The 18,209-nt window shown below is 59.1% G+C and overlaps 1 protein-coding gene across 1 annotated transcript in view; it reads right to left on the reverse strand.

Moving 5' to 3' along the window:
- Positions 1 to 4,794: 4,794 nt before the first annotated feature.
- The window catches only part of LOC141927792 (hydrocephalus-inducing protein homolog), an 88,272-nt gene continuing 74,857 nt past the window's right edge, over positions 4,795 to 18,209 (reverse strand). Inside the window, 19 exon segments of the mRNA XM_074835054.1 lie at positions 4,795 to 4,863; positions 5,083 to 5,265; positions 5,446 to 5,648; positions 6,054 to 6,266; positions 6,758 to 7,363; positions 8,121 to 8,286; positions 9,567 to 9,708; positions 10,186 to 10,369; positions 10,671 to 10,820; positions 11,283 to 11,491; positions 12,634 to 12,807; positions 13,449 to 13,616; positions 14,297 to 14,331; positions 14,333 to 14,483; positions 14,991 to 15,159; positions 15,378 to 15,617; positions 16,698 to 16,847; positions 17,238 to 17,429; positions 17,548 to 17,675. Coding sequence (XP_074691155.1) covers positions 4,860 to 4,863; positions 5,083 to 5,265; positions 5,446 to 5,648; positions 6,054 to 6,266; positions 6,758 to 7,363; positions 8,121 to 8,286; positions 9,567 to 9,708; positions 10,186 to 10,369; positions 10,671 to 10,820; positions 11,283 to 11,491; positions 12,634 to 12,807; positions 13,449 to 13,616; positions 14,297 to 14,331; positions 14,333 to 14,483; positions 14,991 to 15,159; positions 15,378 to 15,617; positions 16,698 to 16,847; positions 17,238 to 17,429; positions 17,548 to 17,675 — 3,467 coding nt within the window. The 3' untranslated portion in view covers positions 4,795 to 4,859.

Consider the following 18,209-nt stretch of genomic DNA (forward strand, 5'->3'; position numbering starts at 1 on the left):
GCGGTAGGGCCGGGCCGTGGGGTGGCAGCGCGACCCGCTGCTGCTCTGCGGCTGGAGGACAAGGACCTGCCCGCGCCCGGCTCCCCCCGCAGCCCACCCCGACGAGGACTCCTGCTCTTCCTCCGCCGCCCGGTCGCCCTCCTGCTCGCCGCGGTCCGTGGCCTCGGGCTCCGGCTGCGGCCCGGCCAGTGCGTCTGCAGCAGCTGCGGCCCGAGATGGTGGGCAAGGACCTGCTGAAGGGGGGAGCGGGGCGGGGGGGGGGCGCCCGGCCCCCGGTGCCGCGCTGCCCGCCCCGGTATCTAACCCCGGTGCCACGCTGCCCGCCCCGGGTCCGGCCTCCGAAGCCGCGTTGCCCGTCTCGGGACCGCCCCCAGTAAGGCGCTGAGCGCCCCGGGACCGAACCCCGGTGACTCCCATCACGCCCCGGGAACGGACACCGGTACCGCGCTGCCCGCCCTGTGAGTGGCCCCCAGTGCCTCCCAGCCCGCCGTGTGACCGACCCCACTGCCTTGTTGCCCGCATCGGGTGCCTCTCTGCCCGCCCCGGTTCTGGACCCCGGTGCCGTGCTACCCGCCCCGGCACCGCTCCCGGTGCCTCCCAGGCCGCCCCGGGACCGGCCCCCGGTGCCTCTCTGCGCTCCCCGGAACCGGCCGCCGGTACCTCGCTGCGCGCCCCGGGACCGCCCCCGATGCCTCCAAGCCCCCCCCGCGACCGGCCCCCGGTGCCGTGCTGCCCGTCTCGGGACCGCCCCCGGTTCCTCTCTGTCCGCCCCGGTTCTGGACCCCGGTGTCGCGCTCCCCGCCCCGGAACTGGCCCCCGGTGCCGCGCTGCCCGCCCCGGGACCGGACCCTGATGCCGCGCTGCCGGGACCGGACCTCGACGGCGCTGCCCGCCCAGGAACCGCCCCCGGTGCCTCCCTGCCCGCCCCGGGACCGGACTCCGACGGCGCTGCCCGCCCCGGGACAAGCCTCCTGTGACTTGTTGCCCGCCTCGGGACCGAACCCCGCTGCCTCGCTGCCCGCCCCGGGACCGGAACCCGACGACGCAGCCCCTCCCGGCACCGGCCCCCGGTATCTCTATGCCCGCCCCGGGACCGGACCCCAGTGCCTCCCAGCTCGCCCCGGGACCGCCCCCGGTGCCTCTCTGCCCGCCCCGGTTCTGGACCCCGGTGCCGCGCTCCCCGCCCCGGCACCGGCCCCTGGTGCCTCCCAGCCCGCCCCGGGACCGCGCCCGGTGCCTCTCTGCGCGCCCCGGGACCTGCCGCCGGTACCTCGCTGCCCGCCCCGGGACCGGCCCCCGGTGCCTCTCTGCCCGTCTCGGGACCGCCCCCGATGCCTCCCAGCCCGCCCCGCGACCGGCCCCCGGTGCCGCACTGCCGGGACCGGACCTCGACGGCGCTGCCTGCCCAGGAACCGCCCCCGGTGCCTCGCTGCCCGCCCCGGCACCGGACCCCGATGGCGCTGCCCGCCCCAGGACCGGATACCGGTGCCTCCCAGCCCACCCTGTGACCGACCCCAGCTGCCTTGTTGCCCGCCCCGGGACCGCCCCCGGTGCCTCTCTGCCCGCCCCAGTTCTGGACGCCGGTGCCGCGCTACCCGCCCCAGCACCGGTCCCCGGTGCCTCCCAGCCCGCCCCGAGACCGGACCCCGACGGCCCTGCCCGCCCCGGGACAAGCCTCCGGTGCCTTGTTGCCCGCCTCGGGACCGAACCCTGGTGCCTCGCTGCCCGCTCCGGGACCGGAACCCGACGCCGCTGCCCGTCCCGGCACCGGCCCCCGGTGCCTCCCAGCCCGCCCTAGGACCGCCCCCGGTGCCTCGCTGCTGGCACCGGCACCGCCACCGGTGCCTCTCTGCCCGCCCCGGGACCGGCCCCCGGTGCCGCGCTGCCGGGACCGGACCTCGACGGCGCTGCCCGCCCCAGGATCGAAGCCCGACGGCGCTGCCTGTGCCGGGACCGCCCCCGGTTCCTCGCTGCCCCTCCCGGGACCGAAACCCGGTGCCACGCTACCAGCCCCGGCAGCGGTCCCCGGTGCTTCCCAGCTCGCCCAGGGACCGGACCCCGACGGCGCTGCCCGCCCCGGGACCGGACACCGGTGCCGCACTTCCCACCCCGGCACCGGTTCCAGTGCCGCGCTGCCGGGACCGGCCCTCGACGGCGCTGCCTGCCCCGGGACAGAACCCGGTGCCTCCCTGGCGTTCCCGGGACCGGACCCCGACGGCGCTGCCCGCCCCGGGATCGAAGGCCGACGGCGCTGCCTGTCCCGGGATCGGTCCCCGTTGCCGCAGCCCGTCCTGCACGGGGAGGTCGGGGGCAGCCCGCTGGGACGGCTGGGGCTGTCGAGGCGCCGGCCGAGGCTCTCGGAGCCGGGCTCAGCGCGCTCGGGGAAGCTTGTTCCCTGCCCCCGGCACGGCCCTCCCGCCCCGCCGTCGCTCGGGCAGCCGGTGCCGGTGCCGCCACACGCCCCGTCCGTGCCCTCGGTGCCGGCCGCAAGTGGAGGTGCCGCGGGGGGGCGGGTAGAAGTACAAAGTTCGTTGCAGGCGTGTCTGTGAGTTCGGGGCCGGGGGGAACTGAACTGCTGCTCCCGCTCCGGGCAGCGCTTTCCCGGGCTGGGGTTGGGTTTTCTTGCCCCGCTGCAGGAGAGAGTGGGGAGGGCAGCGGATGGTTGGAGCGGGGATCGCTGCCCGGCCCTGCCCGCCCCCCCGGGTACGCGGGGCGGTGGGACCCCTTTGTTATCAGCTACAGTGACTGTCTAGGGTGATGTCGTGAGCCTCAGAGCAAAAGTGCTTCTGGAGAACCGCGGCAATCAGTTATTGCTGTGAAAGGTGCTCTGGGGCTGTGTGAGGGGAACAAGCTGTGGGGTGCAGAGGGGTTTTGCTGGCCTGAGCGTTCAGGCCTGAGTAGGATAATTTAAAACCAAACAACCCACGTGACTTTAAATATGAAGCGTTAATGTGGTTCGAAGGGGGCTATTTTCCTTCTGTTACACCACCTGAATTACCCTGGATCAGCCTCTTGCCCTCTGTCCTTCCAAAAGCCAGGCAGAGCCCCACACCAGGAGTCCCTCGGTGCCATCAGCCGCGGCTCACCCAAGGCCACGGCCCGTCCTGCAGAGGGACGGCGGTGACGCTGCTGGAACCATCGCAGTGCTGTTCCTGGGGCACTGGCTGGGCTCTGCGCTGGGTGAGGAGCTCAGAGGAGCGGGTGTGCTGGGGCGGTGTTCATTGGGAGCAGGGAAGGGGCAGGGGTGGGGAGCTGCTCGATCCCGTTGGTCCGAGGGAATCCTCTGCAGCGGGGGGCTGGCGCAGGGACAGGGCACGGGGCTGGCAGAGAGCGCACTTGGACTTGGTGCCAGTGCCATGAGCTCCTGTGACGCTCCGGCAGCTCGTTTGTGACTGATTGTTGCTGTCTCCTGTCTCAACAACTGGGATAACTGGGTGTGGGGGTACAATTCTCACCCCTCCCTGCCCCTCCTGGTCAGGTGCTTGGTGCTGGGTGTGATTCCCCCCACCTCCCCCAGCTGTGCCCCGTCTGTGGAGATAAGGACTGAGAATGTCACCGAGCCTGGCTCCTGCCCTCCCCCCTGCTGGGGATCGGCTCTAACGGCCCCTCATCTCCTCAGGGCCGGGCACACCTGGGCTGGGGTGGGGCCAGATGGGAACAAGAACAGAGCTGCACATTCACCAAGTTCTTGTGCAGCTGCTGGGCGGCACCAGAAGGGACCTGGCAAAAGTCAGTGATCTTGGACCCTCTAAACTGCGCCCCCCAGGGAGACCCTTGGAGCTCCCCTGGATCCCAGCGGCCTGTGACCAGCATCTGCCCTGAGCTGGAGCCTCGCAGGGACCAAACCCTGGAGGTGTCGTCTGCTGCCAGAGCTGAGGGCAGGCCGGGGCGAGGTGCCCCCGCTCGGGGCTCAGGGATGGCCCGCGGGGGAATGCCGAGGCCTCGGGAGGATTGGCTCTGCCCTCGAGAGGAGGGAAATGTTCTCTGAGCTCGCTGCTCTGTCACCCGCTCGGTCTCTGCTCATGGGGGGACGGACCCTCGTTTCCGGGTGTCTGTCCGTTGGTGGATGCGCAGGGATCGATGGGTCAGGGAAGGCACCGGTGAGGGAGGGAGTGTGAATCTGGGCAGTTCAGAGTCTGTGAATCAGTCGCTTTTCTTTCTTTCAGCATCTCGGAATTATTTTGTAATGATAAATTGCTGTTAGTTATTAATAAATCCAGATTTCCTGCTAAACCATCACCGTGTCAATACTATCAACCGCAACACCCAGTGTCCCCAGTATGTCCCAGTGACCCTCTTAGCACTCCCTAATATATCCCAGTATGTCCCAGTAACCTACAGTACGTCCCAGTAACCACCCCAGTGCGCGCCAGTGTGTCCCAGTGCCCTACAATACATCCCAGTAACCCTCCCAATGCCCCCAGTGACTATCTTACCACTCCCCAATATATCCCAGTATGTGCCAGTGCCCTGCACTATGTCCCAGTAACCATCCCAGTGGCCCCCAGTATATCCCAATAACTCTCCTAGCACTCCCCAATTATCCCAGTATGTCCCAGTGCCCTGCAGTATGTCCCAGTAACCATCCCAGTGCCCCCCACTGTCGTTGTTGAGACGGACACGACAAACACCGAATTGTGCAAACGTGGCTACTTTATTGTTCTAACAAGCCTTTTTATAACTTTATGAAGAGTACGTGTCCATATCTGATTGGTTTAATTACAGACTAACAGTTCATGGTTGGATGAGCTCTTCTCTGCTGCAACCTCGATACCCTTCCTCTCCTTGCGGTCAGGCAGTTCCTTACTCTTGTTTACGCAGCTCCTCTCAGGACGTTCACGCCTCTTCAGGGTACGTGGTTATCTGCTCAAGGTCAATATCAAACTTACATTCTGATCCCTCGGACCAGCCGAGGTCTCCCATAGTACCAGTACTGGTTCCCAGCTCCAAGCATGGAAGAGATGCTGGGCGGCTCAGGCCATGTGCTCTGCCCAAGCCAGAAGGTCACTGGGGCACAAGGGGCAGCCCTGGCTCTGAGCTCAGGGGGGAGCAGTGGGGGAGGCTCCCACGCCCCAGCCTTACCGTGGGTCCTGGCTGACGGTGGGATACAGGCAGGTACCCCTGCAGTGCACCTGGTACAGCCGCTTTGTCCCCAGGACCTCAAAATGCAGCGTCTGGTCAAACTGCCCCGGCACCGTGGAGCTGAACTGGACCTTCAGTTCCACCTCCCCGTGGGCAGGCACTATCCACCGGCAGCTGCTCAGCCTGGCAATTAAAGAGGAGGCTTCAGACATTGATAACGAGCAAATGGGAGAAGGAGGAGGCTCATGGACTCGCCATCCCGTGGAGGCACCGGCAGAGGGTCCCTGCGGGGCTGGGGATGATGGAGCCCGTTTGGCAAGATGGACGTGAAGCAGAGGGATCACCTCCTCCCTCACAGCTCACCTGACGTATTTCCCCCGGGATGGGACCCTGTCCACGTCGCTTTGGTGCGCGTCGGGGGGCTGCGTGGGTGCTCCCGTGCCCGGCGCCTGGCGACCTCTCCTGCCCCGGCTGGAGCTCCGCTTCTGCCTCACAGCCTTCCGCCTGCCCGCGGCTTTCTCCTTCCCCGACTGGCCCCCGCTTGGCGTGACCTGCTCCTCTGACACCTTCACACCAAGGGAGAGAGGAAAGGGAGAGAGGTGAGACCTGCCCCGAGACACCCCCATCCTGGAGAGAAAGCTGCAGGTTTGGTAACAGACAGGAGGGAGAATAAACCACCAACCCCCTCTGCCCATGGATTTGGTCTTCCTTATGGGACTTTGTTTCGCCAACAACACCCCTCCCTCCCCAGGACCCTCTCCTCAAGGGAAGTTGAAGGTTTTAGCTGATTTTCTTTTCTCTCATCTCACAGAACTGCCCTATGTCTCAAGCAGAGCTGTCTCTTTTAAACAGACAGGAGGGATGCCTGCAGACACGGGGCCCCGTCATGTCTTCACTGCCCTTCCACAGTGATCCTCTTCCATCCCACCTGCCCCCCATGCCCCCACCCAGCCTGGCCCCTGCCCTGGCACCTTCACTGCAGGCACAACGGGGACATCCAAGAAACTTCTGGTTTCCTTCTTTCCTTCTTCTGCAGTGGCACTTTCTGGCACCACAAAGGCGAAGTGCTCGAGGGCTTCTCCTGCTGCAGGGACCATCCGCTTCTCCGGGTAGCGGATCACAGAGTAAAAAGCAGTAGGTGGAATGGGAGGCCCCGAGGGACCCAGTCCCAGGTCATCCAGGATCTAAAGCACAAGAGAAAACCCTGTTTATACTCCCGTGGCCTTCATCCTCACACTTCCTGAAAGGCACTCAGCTTTTGGCAATGGGTTTTTTTATTTAGATGGAGTACAGTGCTTTTTTGTGCACAGTGGGGTGGGCAGGCTCCAGAGCAGTGCCAGGACCTACAAGTGGGCCCTAGAGAGAAACCTCAACTCTGAGTGACTCGGCTGAAGGAAACAATGACCAGGAGTTGCCCTGCCCTGGGACCATTTTTAATGATTTCCAGACTGGGAAACTCTCCAAACAGAGAGGATGTTCCAACAGAGAGCCCTCCCTCTTCCCACCCATCTGGGGGATGGCAAGAACTTCCCCAGCCACGTGGCTGCTGTGAAGCCATCGTGGAACATCATCAGTGGCCTGGACAAGGGTATGTGCTGTTGTCACCTGGTGGGACACAATGCACCAGGGCCCAGACCACGGCAGGCTCAGCATCTGAGCCTCACAAGGGCTTTACCTGCTCTGCCGCTGGCAGCTTGCCGCTCTCCAGGATCGCCCCAGTCACATCTGCAGAGCTCAGCACCTGGATGTCCAAGCAGGGCACCCCGACGTCCTGGCCTCTGGCTGACCCTTCCGCACCTTCCCCTTCCAGCCCAGATAACTCGGAGTCCTCAAGAGCCTTCAGTTTTTCCAGATGCTCGTTCTCTCTGTCCTGCCGGCTCCCCTGCCTGGATAAATGCCGGCGCTGGCCTTGTACTTGGTGCTGCACCACCTCTTGGTTCAGAGGGGACAGCAGGATACCCTGAGCCCTGTCCCAGGATGACAAAATATGCGTGACATCCCTCTGCGATGCCTCGTAGATCTTAAACCTCAGGGCCAAGTTCTTCTCGCTGTCACTCTGCGCCTCGGTTTTGGTTTCCCCCTGTTCTGGGTCTGCAGGTTGCACAACCTCCACTGGGCAGGCATCTGTCGGGGGAGCCTTGCTCTGCTTTCTCTTATCTTCCTTGTCACTTGCAAGAGAGTCTGGGTGCTCCTTTGCAGATCCCTTCTTCTCTCCCCCCTTGGTGACATCGGACAGGTTGCCGGTGGATGCGCTGGTGTTGCTAGCGGATGCGTTCGTGTTCTGGGCAGGAGGAGCAGGACAAAGCGGTGAGCATTTCAAAGCACCAACTCAAATGCTGTAGGACAGCGGCGATCTTTGCAATAGCACCCCACGCCTCATCTGAGACCTGTGCTAGGTGCTCTACAAATCCCAATTCAGAACGCAGCTGGTACCCAGTTGAGCTCAACTGAAACTAAACTCCCCAGCGCCAGACTGATGAGGAGTCCTGCAAACCAGCTGAGAAACAGAACAGCTTCCCCAACCCAGACAGGGACCTTAAGACACCTCCTTACTCCTGTGCAGTCCTCCGGGCACGTTTCTGGTGTGCTGAGCATCCATCCCTGTGTCTGGCTGACACTTTGGGAAGTCTGGCTGCTAATGAATACCTAAAGGGCCTGGTGGTATCTCCTGCCAGTCAGGTAGCAAAAGACACCACATCCCAGGCGGGTCATGGCTCAGAGGTGCAAGTCACATGCAGAATGGGGAGAAATGCTGGACTAAAACTATCTAGGGCTTGGAGTTATGTGAAGCCATGACTCAAAGGCAGCATGACCCTAGAAGAACAGCTCTACCCAACAAACCCATGTGAAAATACCCCTGGTGAAGCAGCAGCACGATCAAACAGTGCCTGCTGTTTCCCAGCACAGCCCCGTGTGTTGCTGACGGCCAGGTACCCACCCCCAGCACTGCGGGGGGCTGCTGGCTTTGCCAGGAATGGTACGGCTCAGCAGGAGGGTCCCCAGGGCTTTCACTCATCTCTATAAACACAACCACCCACCTGCCTGACTCCAGGATGGCTTTTCTTCCTTGAAGCATTTTCTTTGTCTTTTCCAAGCTTTCTCTTGGCCCACTTAGACAACTTCTTCAGCAATTCTTCCTCCCTCAAGCATTCTAGCTCCCACCGCTGCTTTTCCTCAAGCTCTCGAGCCAGCCGCTCCATCTCCCTTCAGCAAGACAAACAGAAAACATCCCCGAGAGTCACCGCCAGAAATCTGGGCTCGCTGCAATCCCAGCTGGTCCCACACTTCATTCACTGACCCTAAGGCCAGGCACAACTGTTAGACCAGCTCTGTGGACTTCCCTCAACCTGGGGAGGCTGGGACATCCAAAGTGAGGGAAGTGGGAGGGGACCTCCAGGGCCTGCCAAATCTAGGCTTTGCTGTCACAAGGTCTAAATTGCACTACTTCTCCAATAAGGTCCACCTGGACACCTCCAGCATGCTGCCAAAGACTGATCCACCATTGCTCCACACTGGAGCCTGAAGCTCTCAATATCCAGCTAACAAATCACTAAACCAACTCACAAATCACTAACACCTGCTTATCCCTGCACCAATACTTGGCTTATGCAGCCCTTCTCCCTGGGCACAGCCTGCTCCTTAGTGAGACTAGCCATACCAATCAGAAAGCAAAGGCTGCAGTAACTGCCCTCCTGCAAAACAGGCTCCAAACAACCAGGTTTCCTGCTGGAACCCAGCTGGGACCATGGGAAACTTGTGCTGCCTGTCCTGGAAATCACAGTTTGAATCAGCCCTAGTGATCTCCTCCCAGGGAAACAAACTTCAGCTGGGGCTGAAAGAAGTGCTAAAACACAGGCTCGCTTTAAGCAAGTCCCTCCCCAGGTTTCAGGCAGGGGTTAATAGATGCTTAAGCTTATCCTGTGTATCCTCTTGAACAGGGCTGCTTTGCTGGATCAGAGCTTCTCCCAGGCTCACCTGCTGCTGCAGCTGAAGGTGAGCCTAAGAGACACCAGATTTTGTGGCTGGTGTCACTCAGTAAGGAAAACCCTGGGAGCTCAGCAGTGCAAGGGCCTCACCTACGGCAGGACTGGGATCCAAACCAAGCCAGCACAGCTGCGCCTCACACCAACCCACACCACAACCCCTCTGGTTTGGTGAAGAAGGGCGATGAAGATGAGAATGAACATAATTAACTTAGAGACACTGGTAAGCACAGTGGCAAGGGAAGCACAGAGCCCAGCTCCCTGCAGCCAGTGTCGAAGCCGAAGGGCTCACCGCTAAAACGGAGAGAAGATGTTCTCATCTCACCGGAGGAAGGTCCCTCCTCTGCTGGGAACCAGGGAGGTGGAACTGGCAATCCTTGTGCTGCTGGTGATTAATGCTTTTGGCCTTGGTAACCCCTCTGAGCACAATCAAGGTCTCCGGAGCAGGGAAACCCTTTGGGGACACTATCCTGGGGAGGCACCCATAGAAGGCTTACAGACCTTTTCTTCCTCTCACGCTTGACTTGCAGTATACTGTTATCAAAGTGAATTTTCTCCTCCTCGGTGAGGGCATCATACTCGTCCTCTTCCATCTCCCAGAGACGTGCTTTCTCCCTCCTGGCAGCTTCTTCCCGCTCCCGTCCTTCAGCACAGACCAGAGAAGAAACCATCAGTGCCTGCAAGCAGAGCTTGCTGCTCTGGGTGAGCTGCCAGGATTCACAACTCTGTCCTGACCCAGCCTGTCATCCTGCCAGGAGATACTGGCGAGCTCACATCCCTGCTTCAGAATTCAGATAAGCCCCAAACTATCGCTGGTCAGTGAGTTCCCATGCCTTGCCTGGCTCACATGCACCAGCACTGTGGACAGCTGGCCAGTGATTAGTTATTGAGCCACAACAGCTTGCACTTGTGCCCAAGCTTTAATGTTAGAGACTGAGGTCAGCCTCAGCATTGCTGTATTTTAAGCAACTGTGAGCTGAGTGCTGGCTACACCGAGGCAGAAGGTGGAAGGATTAATAAAAACATCTCTTACAAGTTCTGCTGGTAACCCAGATACACACGGGTAAGGCTGAGGGCTTGAGAGAGAAGATTTCAGAGTTACGGAGACGAAGAGTCTCACCTTCCTGCTCTTTTGCGGCCATCTCCCTGGCTTTCCAAGAAGCATAATCCTGGAACAGGTTCACAAAATAGATGTGAGGCCGATTTCTGACAGCTTTGAGCAGGCAGAGGAGAGCAGATGCTGTGTTGCGTGCAAAGGGGGTCTCCAGGCCATCAAACACCACTCCCTGGTAGCAGTCACTCAGCTGCAGATAAAGTCAAAAAGGAAGAGAAAGTCAGCTGTCGCACGCATTGGGCTCTCAGCTAGTCACTAAAGCCTGATGTCAGAGATCACCAGCCATCACAGTTCCAAGTGCAGCAGCTCAGACAAGCTCTGATCTTTCCCCATGCTCTGCCAATTTATGTCATCTGCAGCTTCACCCACGGATCCCTGCACGCAGCCCAGGACTCCTCCAAGAGCAGGCACAGCCCTCCTCCTCTCTGAATTGTACCTCGCTGCCTGTCTCCCTGTAGCAAGAACGTACCATTTGCCCCCACCCCACGTACCTGCAGCCTTTCAGAGAGGATGGCCACCAGCAGGTCCTCGGGCAGCACGCAGCTCCTAAAGCCCAGCTCTCCTGATGTGCTGCCACTGATGCTCAGCTCTCGCTGCGCAGGAACGCAGGGAAGGGGAGAGTGGTGAGAACTTGATGAGCCCTGCAATGTTGAACACCACAAGAAAAATCAACCACTTTGGAAACCCCCAAACAATTCCAACTGCTGGGCTTGGAGCTGGGGTTTCTCACTAGCAGGAAACTAGAACAAAACTGCAGGCCAGCAGCTCCAGGGAACCACGCAGGAGGGTGCATCCGTGGCCAGCAGAGACCCAAGCTCGCAAGCCCCCAGCGCAGCATCCCGCAGCTTTGCCCACCACTGCAGCCACGTTAGCCAGGACTGCACTTTGCCAACAATCTGTTAAGATGCCGCAGAGTTTTTCTGCCAGAGCACAGGGTTTCATTCCCACCCCGAGCCATGCCCAGCCTGCCCAGCTGGCTCTCTGCACTATAGACCCCTGCACCAGGCTCTGGGTGATGCAGAGCCTCCACTGGAAGCGGCTCCTTCACTTCTCAGAGGCAACAGAAAGGTCCCAGGCATTAACCAGTGCAGATCGTGCTTCACCTGGGAGCCTGTCAGATCCATCAGATGCTGTTTCTGGGATTGGGGGGTGGGGCCATCTGTCGTCTTCTTGCCCGCCGCAGCGCTCACCTGGCCTCGGGACCTGACGGACCGCAGGCTGAGTTTGCCCACAGAGCTGGACCGTCTCATGTCTAGGCTGTGCTTGGCCTTGGTGCTGAACTGCAGGCTGAGGGACGCATCTGCGTTGTGACCTGTGGAGGGGACAGACGCTCAGTGGGGAGCAAGCAGGCACCTTCCACCCCAACGGGCACAGCCCAGCGCCCTGGCAGGGACACGGCCATTGTTCCCCAGCCTGCTGGGCACTAGCAGCACCCATCTCCAGAAGCAGCTCCTGCCCTGCTTCTCTTATTAGCATGGTAAAGCACACCATCTGATACTGGATTTTAAAGCCAGAGAGTTCTTAAGGCACAGCTCTGCGTCCCTCCTCACAAATGTGCACACAGGTGACACTGCACAGTAGCTCCCCTATGGATCAAGCCAAGGCTCCACCATCCAGGAGCATCATTTCTGTACCTTGCACCCATCCTGCATTCTCACATGGAGATGGTAACATGCAGCCCTGCCCCAGCTGCATCCCCCATCTCCACTGGAGCTAAATCCTCTGCATGGGATAACCCCACCTGGGGCCCAGATCCTTCTTCCTTCCATCAGCTCCCAACCCAACCAGGTTCAAAGCTGAGCAATGCAAAACTTCCCCCACCAGAACCAGGGTCTGGCCTCACCCTGCAGAGCGCGGGGCACCAACTGCCCAACCAGGTTTTCTAAAAGTCTCTGGTCTCAGGTGGAGAACAGCACCACATGCACGAGCTGCGTGACCTGACAGTGTGTATAGGAAAACCTCTGGAGAAAAGAGCTCATCTGCAGCATGTCTCATCTGAAACTCTGGGAGGTTATTCTTCCCTTCCTCTCATGTTTCTGAAGCCACACTCAGAGTCAGTTGTCTAGTACTTAATGAGCAGCTTCAGAGGGCTGCTTCGTTGTTAAAGTGGGCAGCAGTTCTGCCTGATGGCCACAAGGAGCCAGCTGGATTCAGCTTTGAGGAAATATAAAAAAACCCTGAGAAAAATACAGGTGTGCTTCACCACTCCTAGGAAAAGGAGTATGGGCTGAGAAGCCCAGAGGCAGTAAAAGTGCCCCTGTCTGAGCCCTTAAAACAGAGATTATTTTTTTAATAACATGAGATGCTTTACGAAATGGCTTTGCATTTCTACATGCTGCACTCATGTTCCCTAGGAGACCCAAGGTCTGTCAGCCTTCCTCTCTGGAGCAAGCAGAAGTGGATGGTCATGGTGGGTTTCTGAAGCGCTGCTCTGGGTCCAGCGTTTCTCCTTACCAGCATCCTCTGCCTCCTTGCAGCTCTGCTTGATGGCAGCCCTGATGCACAGCTCCCGGGCGCGCAGCCCTGCTGAGCTTCTCCTGTCCGAGATGGCTTCTCTCACCACGGTGTCGATGGACAAGCAGGCAGCGCCGTAATATTTGGACAGGGCAACCGCTGTCGCTGTCTTTCCTTGAGAGAGAGGAAGACTGCTTGGTGACACTTGCACGTGAAGCATTTCCAGGGACAGGCTCTAGAAAGTCCCCAGACAGGATTTCAAAGTTTCAAGGACAGTCGGAAATCAAGTGCCCCTTTAGGGGAGACCGTGAGGGAGGTAGTTGAGCATGGCTAGAAGCGTTGTCCTCTAGAGCCAGGAGGATCACCTCCACCTCACATCCAGCTGAGCACTTTGTCCCTCATGGTGACCTCAACCCTGGGACAGAACATTGTTTCGAGCCCTGTCCCGCCACCACTCAGAGCGTTCGCCAGCCTGTGCTGGCCGGCGCTGCCTCAGACAACGTCTGGGCACGGTCTGGGGGTCAGCGTGGGCGAGGGACTGCTCCCATGAGGCAACACGGGCACTAGGCACTGTGCTCCCACGAAGCAACGGGGACATGGCCACCCTGTGTGGGGGAACGATAGCCTAGCTGTGTGGACACAGGGTGAGCCACAGCCCTTGCCCCAGCTGGTGAAGGCCTGGGACCATTTCATGTACCAGCAGAGCTGCGGCTTACCTCGCTTTGCTTCAACAGGTCAACCAAGCACCACGGCCCACCAGGATGTGTCTCTCCTGCTTCCCCCCTCCTTGCAGCCACGGGCTGCGGCTCACCTACCTGTCAGGGGTGCCCCATGGATGATGACAACGATCCCTCTCCGGTTTCGGGCCGCGCGCCCCTCTGCAGAGATATCGATGCCAAGGTGGCGGGCGATGGCCCTATAGACAGGGCTGTCGGCCAGTTCTCCCGCGGCTGCCTTGCTGCTGGTGATGCTCTGCCGATGCTCTGCTGTGCAGAACCAGATAGAACAGTCAGCCTCCTGCCTACCTATGATCCTGATCATCCTTCCCATCCCCTCAGATCCTGGGAGAGAAGACTCTGCTGAAACCAACACCACACCGAGGTCTCACTATGCCTCTCCTTTAGGCTTGTGCAGATCAGGGTCTGCCCTAGATGGTGGTCAAGGTGCCTGTTCAGAGTATAGGAAATGGGGTGGCAGAAAGAGGAAAGAGCAAGCATTTGGCAATACCTAAAAGGACTGGGCCAAATCTCCCATGCCCTGTCAACATGGTCCTCATGGGAGTTTGGTCCCAGGTCCTGCTGAGTAAGGGGGGGACAGGCAGAACCAGGCATTTTACACCGTCCCAAGGGAGAGGCTCCATTTGCGGATCAAGCGATTATCCAAAAGCTGGATGCTTTAGGAGTATTATACCAGGAGATGTAGCTGGGCTCTGAATTCACCATAACAGCATTTGCAAAGAGCTCCCACCTTTGCCCTTAGGAGGTCACCAAAAGCCATCTCGGCTTGCAGTGTCACGCAGGACAGAGAGCGCGCTGCCCTGCCTAGGAAAGGGAACAGCATCATCCTGATCCCAGCAGCTCCCGGGGGAAAAGGTGCTCATTTGGCAAAACTGGGGAGAACCTCTCTGGCCTCTCACTTGTCCCTGCCCTGTCTGCAACATTACCCATCCCCTGTCTTTTCTCAACACCTTCCTCCTCCTCCACATTCAGATTTAGAGTCCACCTTGTTGGACTGGCTTTCATCAAACACGGAGGGGAAAATGAATGAGCTCTGGGATGAGACAGTGTGAATGATCCCAGCAGAGGACTTTCTTCCTTGATCTGACAGAGACTGGACATCTTCAAAGTTTGCTGAGGAGGAAGGACACGGGGAGGGAAGAAGAGGGTGGACATGGCCAGGCAATCTGTTCTTTGCCATTTGCCACTTTGCACGGCCACGTGCAAAAGATGGAAAGTTTCCCAAGGAGAAGTCTGTCCAGGCTGTCTCTGCCCTCGGGGGGATTTTGAGTTTGTGCTTTTGGTGCTGGGAAGGAGCAAATATAAGATAGCTGGTGGTATTAGACCTGGTCCTGCTGGCTGAAGAACTCATCCAATCCTACTTTTTGTGGTTAGGGGACACAAGAGGACAACATGATTATCTCCCCGGTCCATGGTAGGCAGATATGAGCTTGCTTTGGCTGCACTCAGGGCTGGTAGGGGATGCGTGTTACAAGCCACAGACCTTCACGCTGGAATTCCTCCACCAAGCTGGGGAATGGGTGGCTGCTAAAAGCCTGGGCTTCCCACGGAGAGCTCGGGGCATGCGGGCTGGACTCCCCGCTGTGTACACACTCAGGACAGCCAATGCCAAACCCTCACCGTTGTCCTGGTCTGCTGGTTCCCCAGTCTTGGACTTCGTCTGCTCATCCTGCAGCCTCTTCTGGTCCTGATAATATTCCAGCACCTCAGGGGGCAGCTTCTCACCCGGGGCACGCGGAGGCAGCAATAAGGTGTTGCGGCAATCATAGTCTTTAAGCGTCTGCAGGATCTGTGCATGTAGGGAAGAGAAGCCATATGCAGGACGTGTTTCTAACAACACGGACTATACAAGCCCCTCCACAGTCTGCCAGCAGAGCTGGCTAACCCTGAAATGCCACCAGACTTTGCCCTGGGGACTGTCTCCATCTCCCTGGCAGGAACCTAGGAATGCTGGAGCACTGTGAAGCTACGGGACCGTGCACATGGGGACCAGACCTTCCCTCTCACCTCCTCCTCAGCAAGGTACTGCTGGTCGAACTCCAGCGAGTAAAACTCGATGGGGAACTCGCATGGGTTCTTCACCACCACCGTCCCCTCTGCTCCACAGCTGTATGGCAGCAACGGTCCCAGCTCGAGCACTGGGGGGCTGAACTCCAGCTGTGGCTCCAGCCCACGCCCCGAGACCTGCAGCTGGAGGTGCTGGCTGCTCTGGAAAATGTTAATCTTCAGCTCACTTCTGTAGGACTTCTGAAAAGAGAGAAGCACAGAAAACTCCTCCATGAAGTCCCAGCTGACAGGGCCTCAAGTTCAACTCTTGCCCCAAGGCAGGGGTGTCACCAGTACCTCTAAGGGGAATGGAAAACAGATATTTACTTCCAGCAGGGGCTACAGCATCTGCATGCTGGCTCTGAGTAACTGGGATGAATCCTGGTGTGAAGTGTAACTGGATATTTGGGTGTCAGATGAATCTAAAATGCACTATCAGATGTTTTGACCTAGTCACGAGGGAGTGTGATGCTCATGAGAAAGGTCCTCAGGGTTATGTTGCCCAGACACAGTCCTGGCACTGCTGCATCAGGCAAACATCAGCTCGATGAATGAGGCAGATGAGCTCGCACTGGCTAGAAATAAGGGTCGTCTTCTCTGCTCAGTGTTTGGCTCTGGTCAAAGCCAGACACAAGATGGTTACACCTCTACAGCAATTCAAACATCCCTGGGACTGTTCCCAGGCATGGAAGCACTTGTGTCCATCCTGTTACCCACTGCCAGTTTCCAAGTCACGGTGGCCACAGGCAAACTGCCTTTGGGAACGCCCCATCATTTCAGCTGACTCCCAGACTGCCTGGGAACGTGCAGGCAGGCTGGGCCAGAGCCACAGGGACTGCTGGCAGCACACCACTCCAGGCGACTGTCCTGCCGTGCCCAGGAAGGTGCCTGGTGGCTGTTTTGTCTGCTGGTACCAGCAGCAGGACTTGCCTAGATTGGCCCTTCCAGGGTTATCCCCTGCGAGCGCGCCAGCTGCTCTGCACCAGGGCGTTGCAGCCTCAAACAGGCCCATGCAAGGGGGAGATGAGGGCAAACAGGCAGATTTCCCCCCATGCGCCGAGAGGCAGCCACCCCACCGTTCCCTGATGCTAAGCAAGCTCCCCAGGGGATTTCAAAGCCCCTCTCAGAAGAGTGTGCTGCAGGGGAAACTGAGGCACAGTGGGTACGGGGCTTGCAGAAAGCTCTCTGTGGAGGCAGACGCCGTCTCCTCCTCCCTGTGCTGGGCTCTCGTTACCACACTGCCCTGCCAGACCTCTTGGGGGTGACACTCGCTGATCTCACCTCTTCTGTGGGTGAAAACCTGACTCGCACGTTGCAGCGCTGTCCTGGAGCGAGGGCTCCAGCCGAGGGCAGCGCCTCGAAGACACAGGGCTGGGCCTTCAACTTCTGGGGCACCTTCTGACGCCTCCTCGCTAGCCAATGTCTGTCCACCTGAGAACAAAAAAACAATTGTGTGAGGTCTCCTTGGTCTGTGAGGACAGACCCTCGGTTCCTGCAGTGCTCTGAGACACCGTCATGGTGCTGAGGGCACCCACAGCCAAACCAGCCGAGGCCACCTCTGGCCTAGAACTGGAGGGAGAACAGGCAGGGCAGGCAGATGGGGAGGCACCATCCTCAGAAGAGGAGGAACGGGGGAACCTGACAGAGAAGTGAAGCACCAGCTAATGCACAGGTCCAGGTGAGCCAGCCTTGCTCTGTACCCAAAGCCTTCTCAGATGAGCTGTAGCCCAAGTGCTCACGCAGCCACAGGGGCAGAAAGGGCAAGAGAGGCAAAGAAAACCCAACCGAGAAGTTACGTGTTACACATTGTCTGTGCTTTACCTTCTTAACAGGCTCATTGATAGTGATGAGCCAGTTACAGGGGACCTGTTGCTGATTGTGGAGCTGGACAGTTTCTTCCTGGCACTGCCCACACTGGAGAGTGGAGAACTCCAGTCTGTCCCTGGAGACGCAGAGGGATGGCATGGCCACGCTGGCATGGAGGCGGACGTGGAATGTGGGGCCTCCTGCTACCTAGGGAAGGACAGAGCATCCAGCTGAGAGCCCCGGTGACATCTGCTCTGTCACCGACTCTCCACCTGCCCCGAGAGGTGCACGGGCACAGCGGGGTGAGGAAGCACACCGTAGGTACCTTGATGGGCAGGAGCACGTCCACCTCTCCCAGTGGCAGGTTGGCGCTCTGTGGGTCGAAGCGCACTTCAAACACCTTGGTCTCGCAGCAGAGCAGGTGCTTCACGTGGTCCAGATCCACACTGAAACCTTGAACAGATGAAAATAAAGCAGCTGAGATACACAATCGACATGAACGTGTCACAAGCACGTTGAAGCCATATGTCCTGTCTGGCAGCTCTGCAAAGGACCCCTTTGTACCTGTGGAGAAGACTGCCACTCCTTCTCCCTTGTCACCACACAAGGAGAAAGGGCTTTCACAGCCAGAATCCAAGACCCACAGGGTAAAAAGGAAACATCTCAGTTGAGGAGCTCCAACCATTCCTTCACTAGGCATCCCAGGGAAGGATGCACAGACCTCTCCAAAGGAGAATTTCCAACTAAGATTCCCCCATGCCATGGTGCTCCCTGAAAAACAATTTAAAGGAGGCACCTGATCACCCTTCAGACACAGCGAGTCACCGTTTGCTGGTACTGCAGCCTTACGTCAAGGCCTGTTTCAAAAGCCTGTTTTGATACAACAGAGGGCCTCACAGGCTGTCTTCTCTATAGAGGCTGAACAGAAGTGCTAATGGCATTATGAATTTTAAACAAAGCACTTCCAAACCACAAAGCGTCCATCTG

The sequence above is a fragment of the Strix aluco genome, chromosome 10 (genome assembly GCF_031877795.1).
Source record: "Strix aluco isolate bStrAlu1 chromosome 10, bStrAlu1.hap1, whole genome shotgun sequence".
NCBI classification, from domain to species: domain Eukaryota; kingdom Metazoa; phylum Chordata; class Aves; order Strigiformes; family Strigidae; genus Strix; species Strix aluco.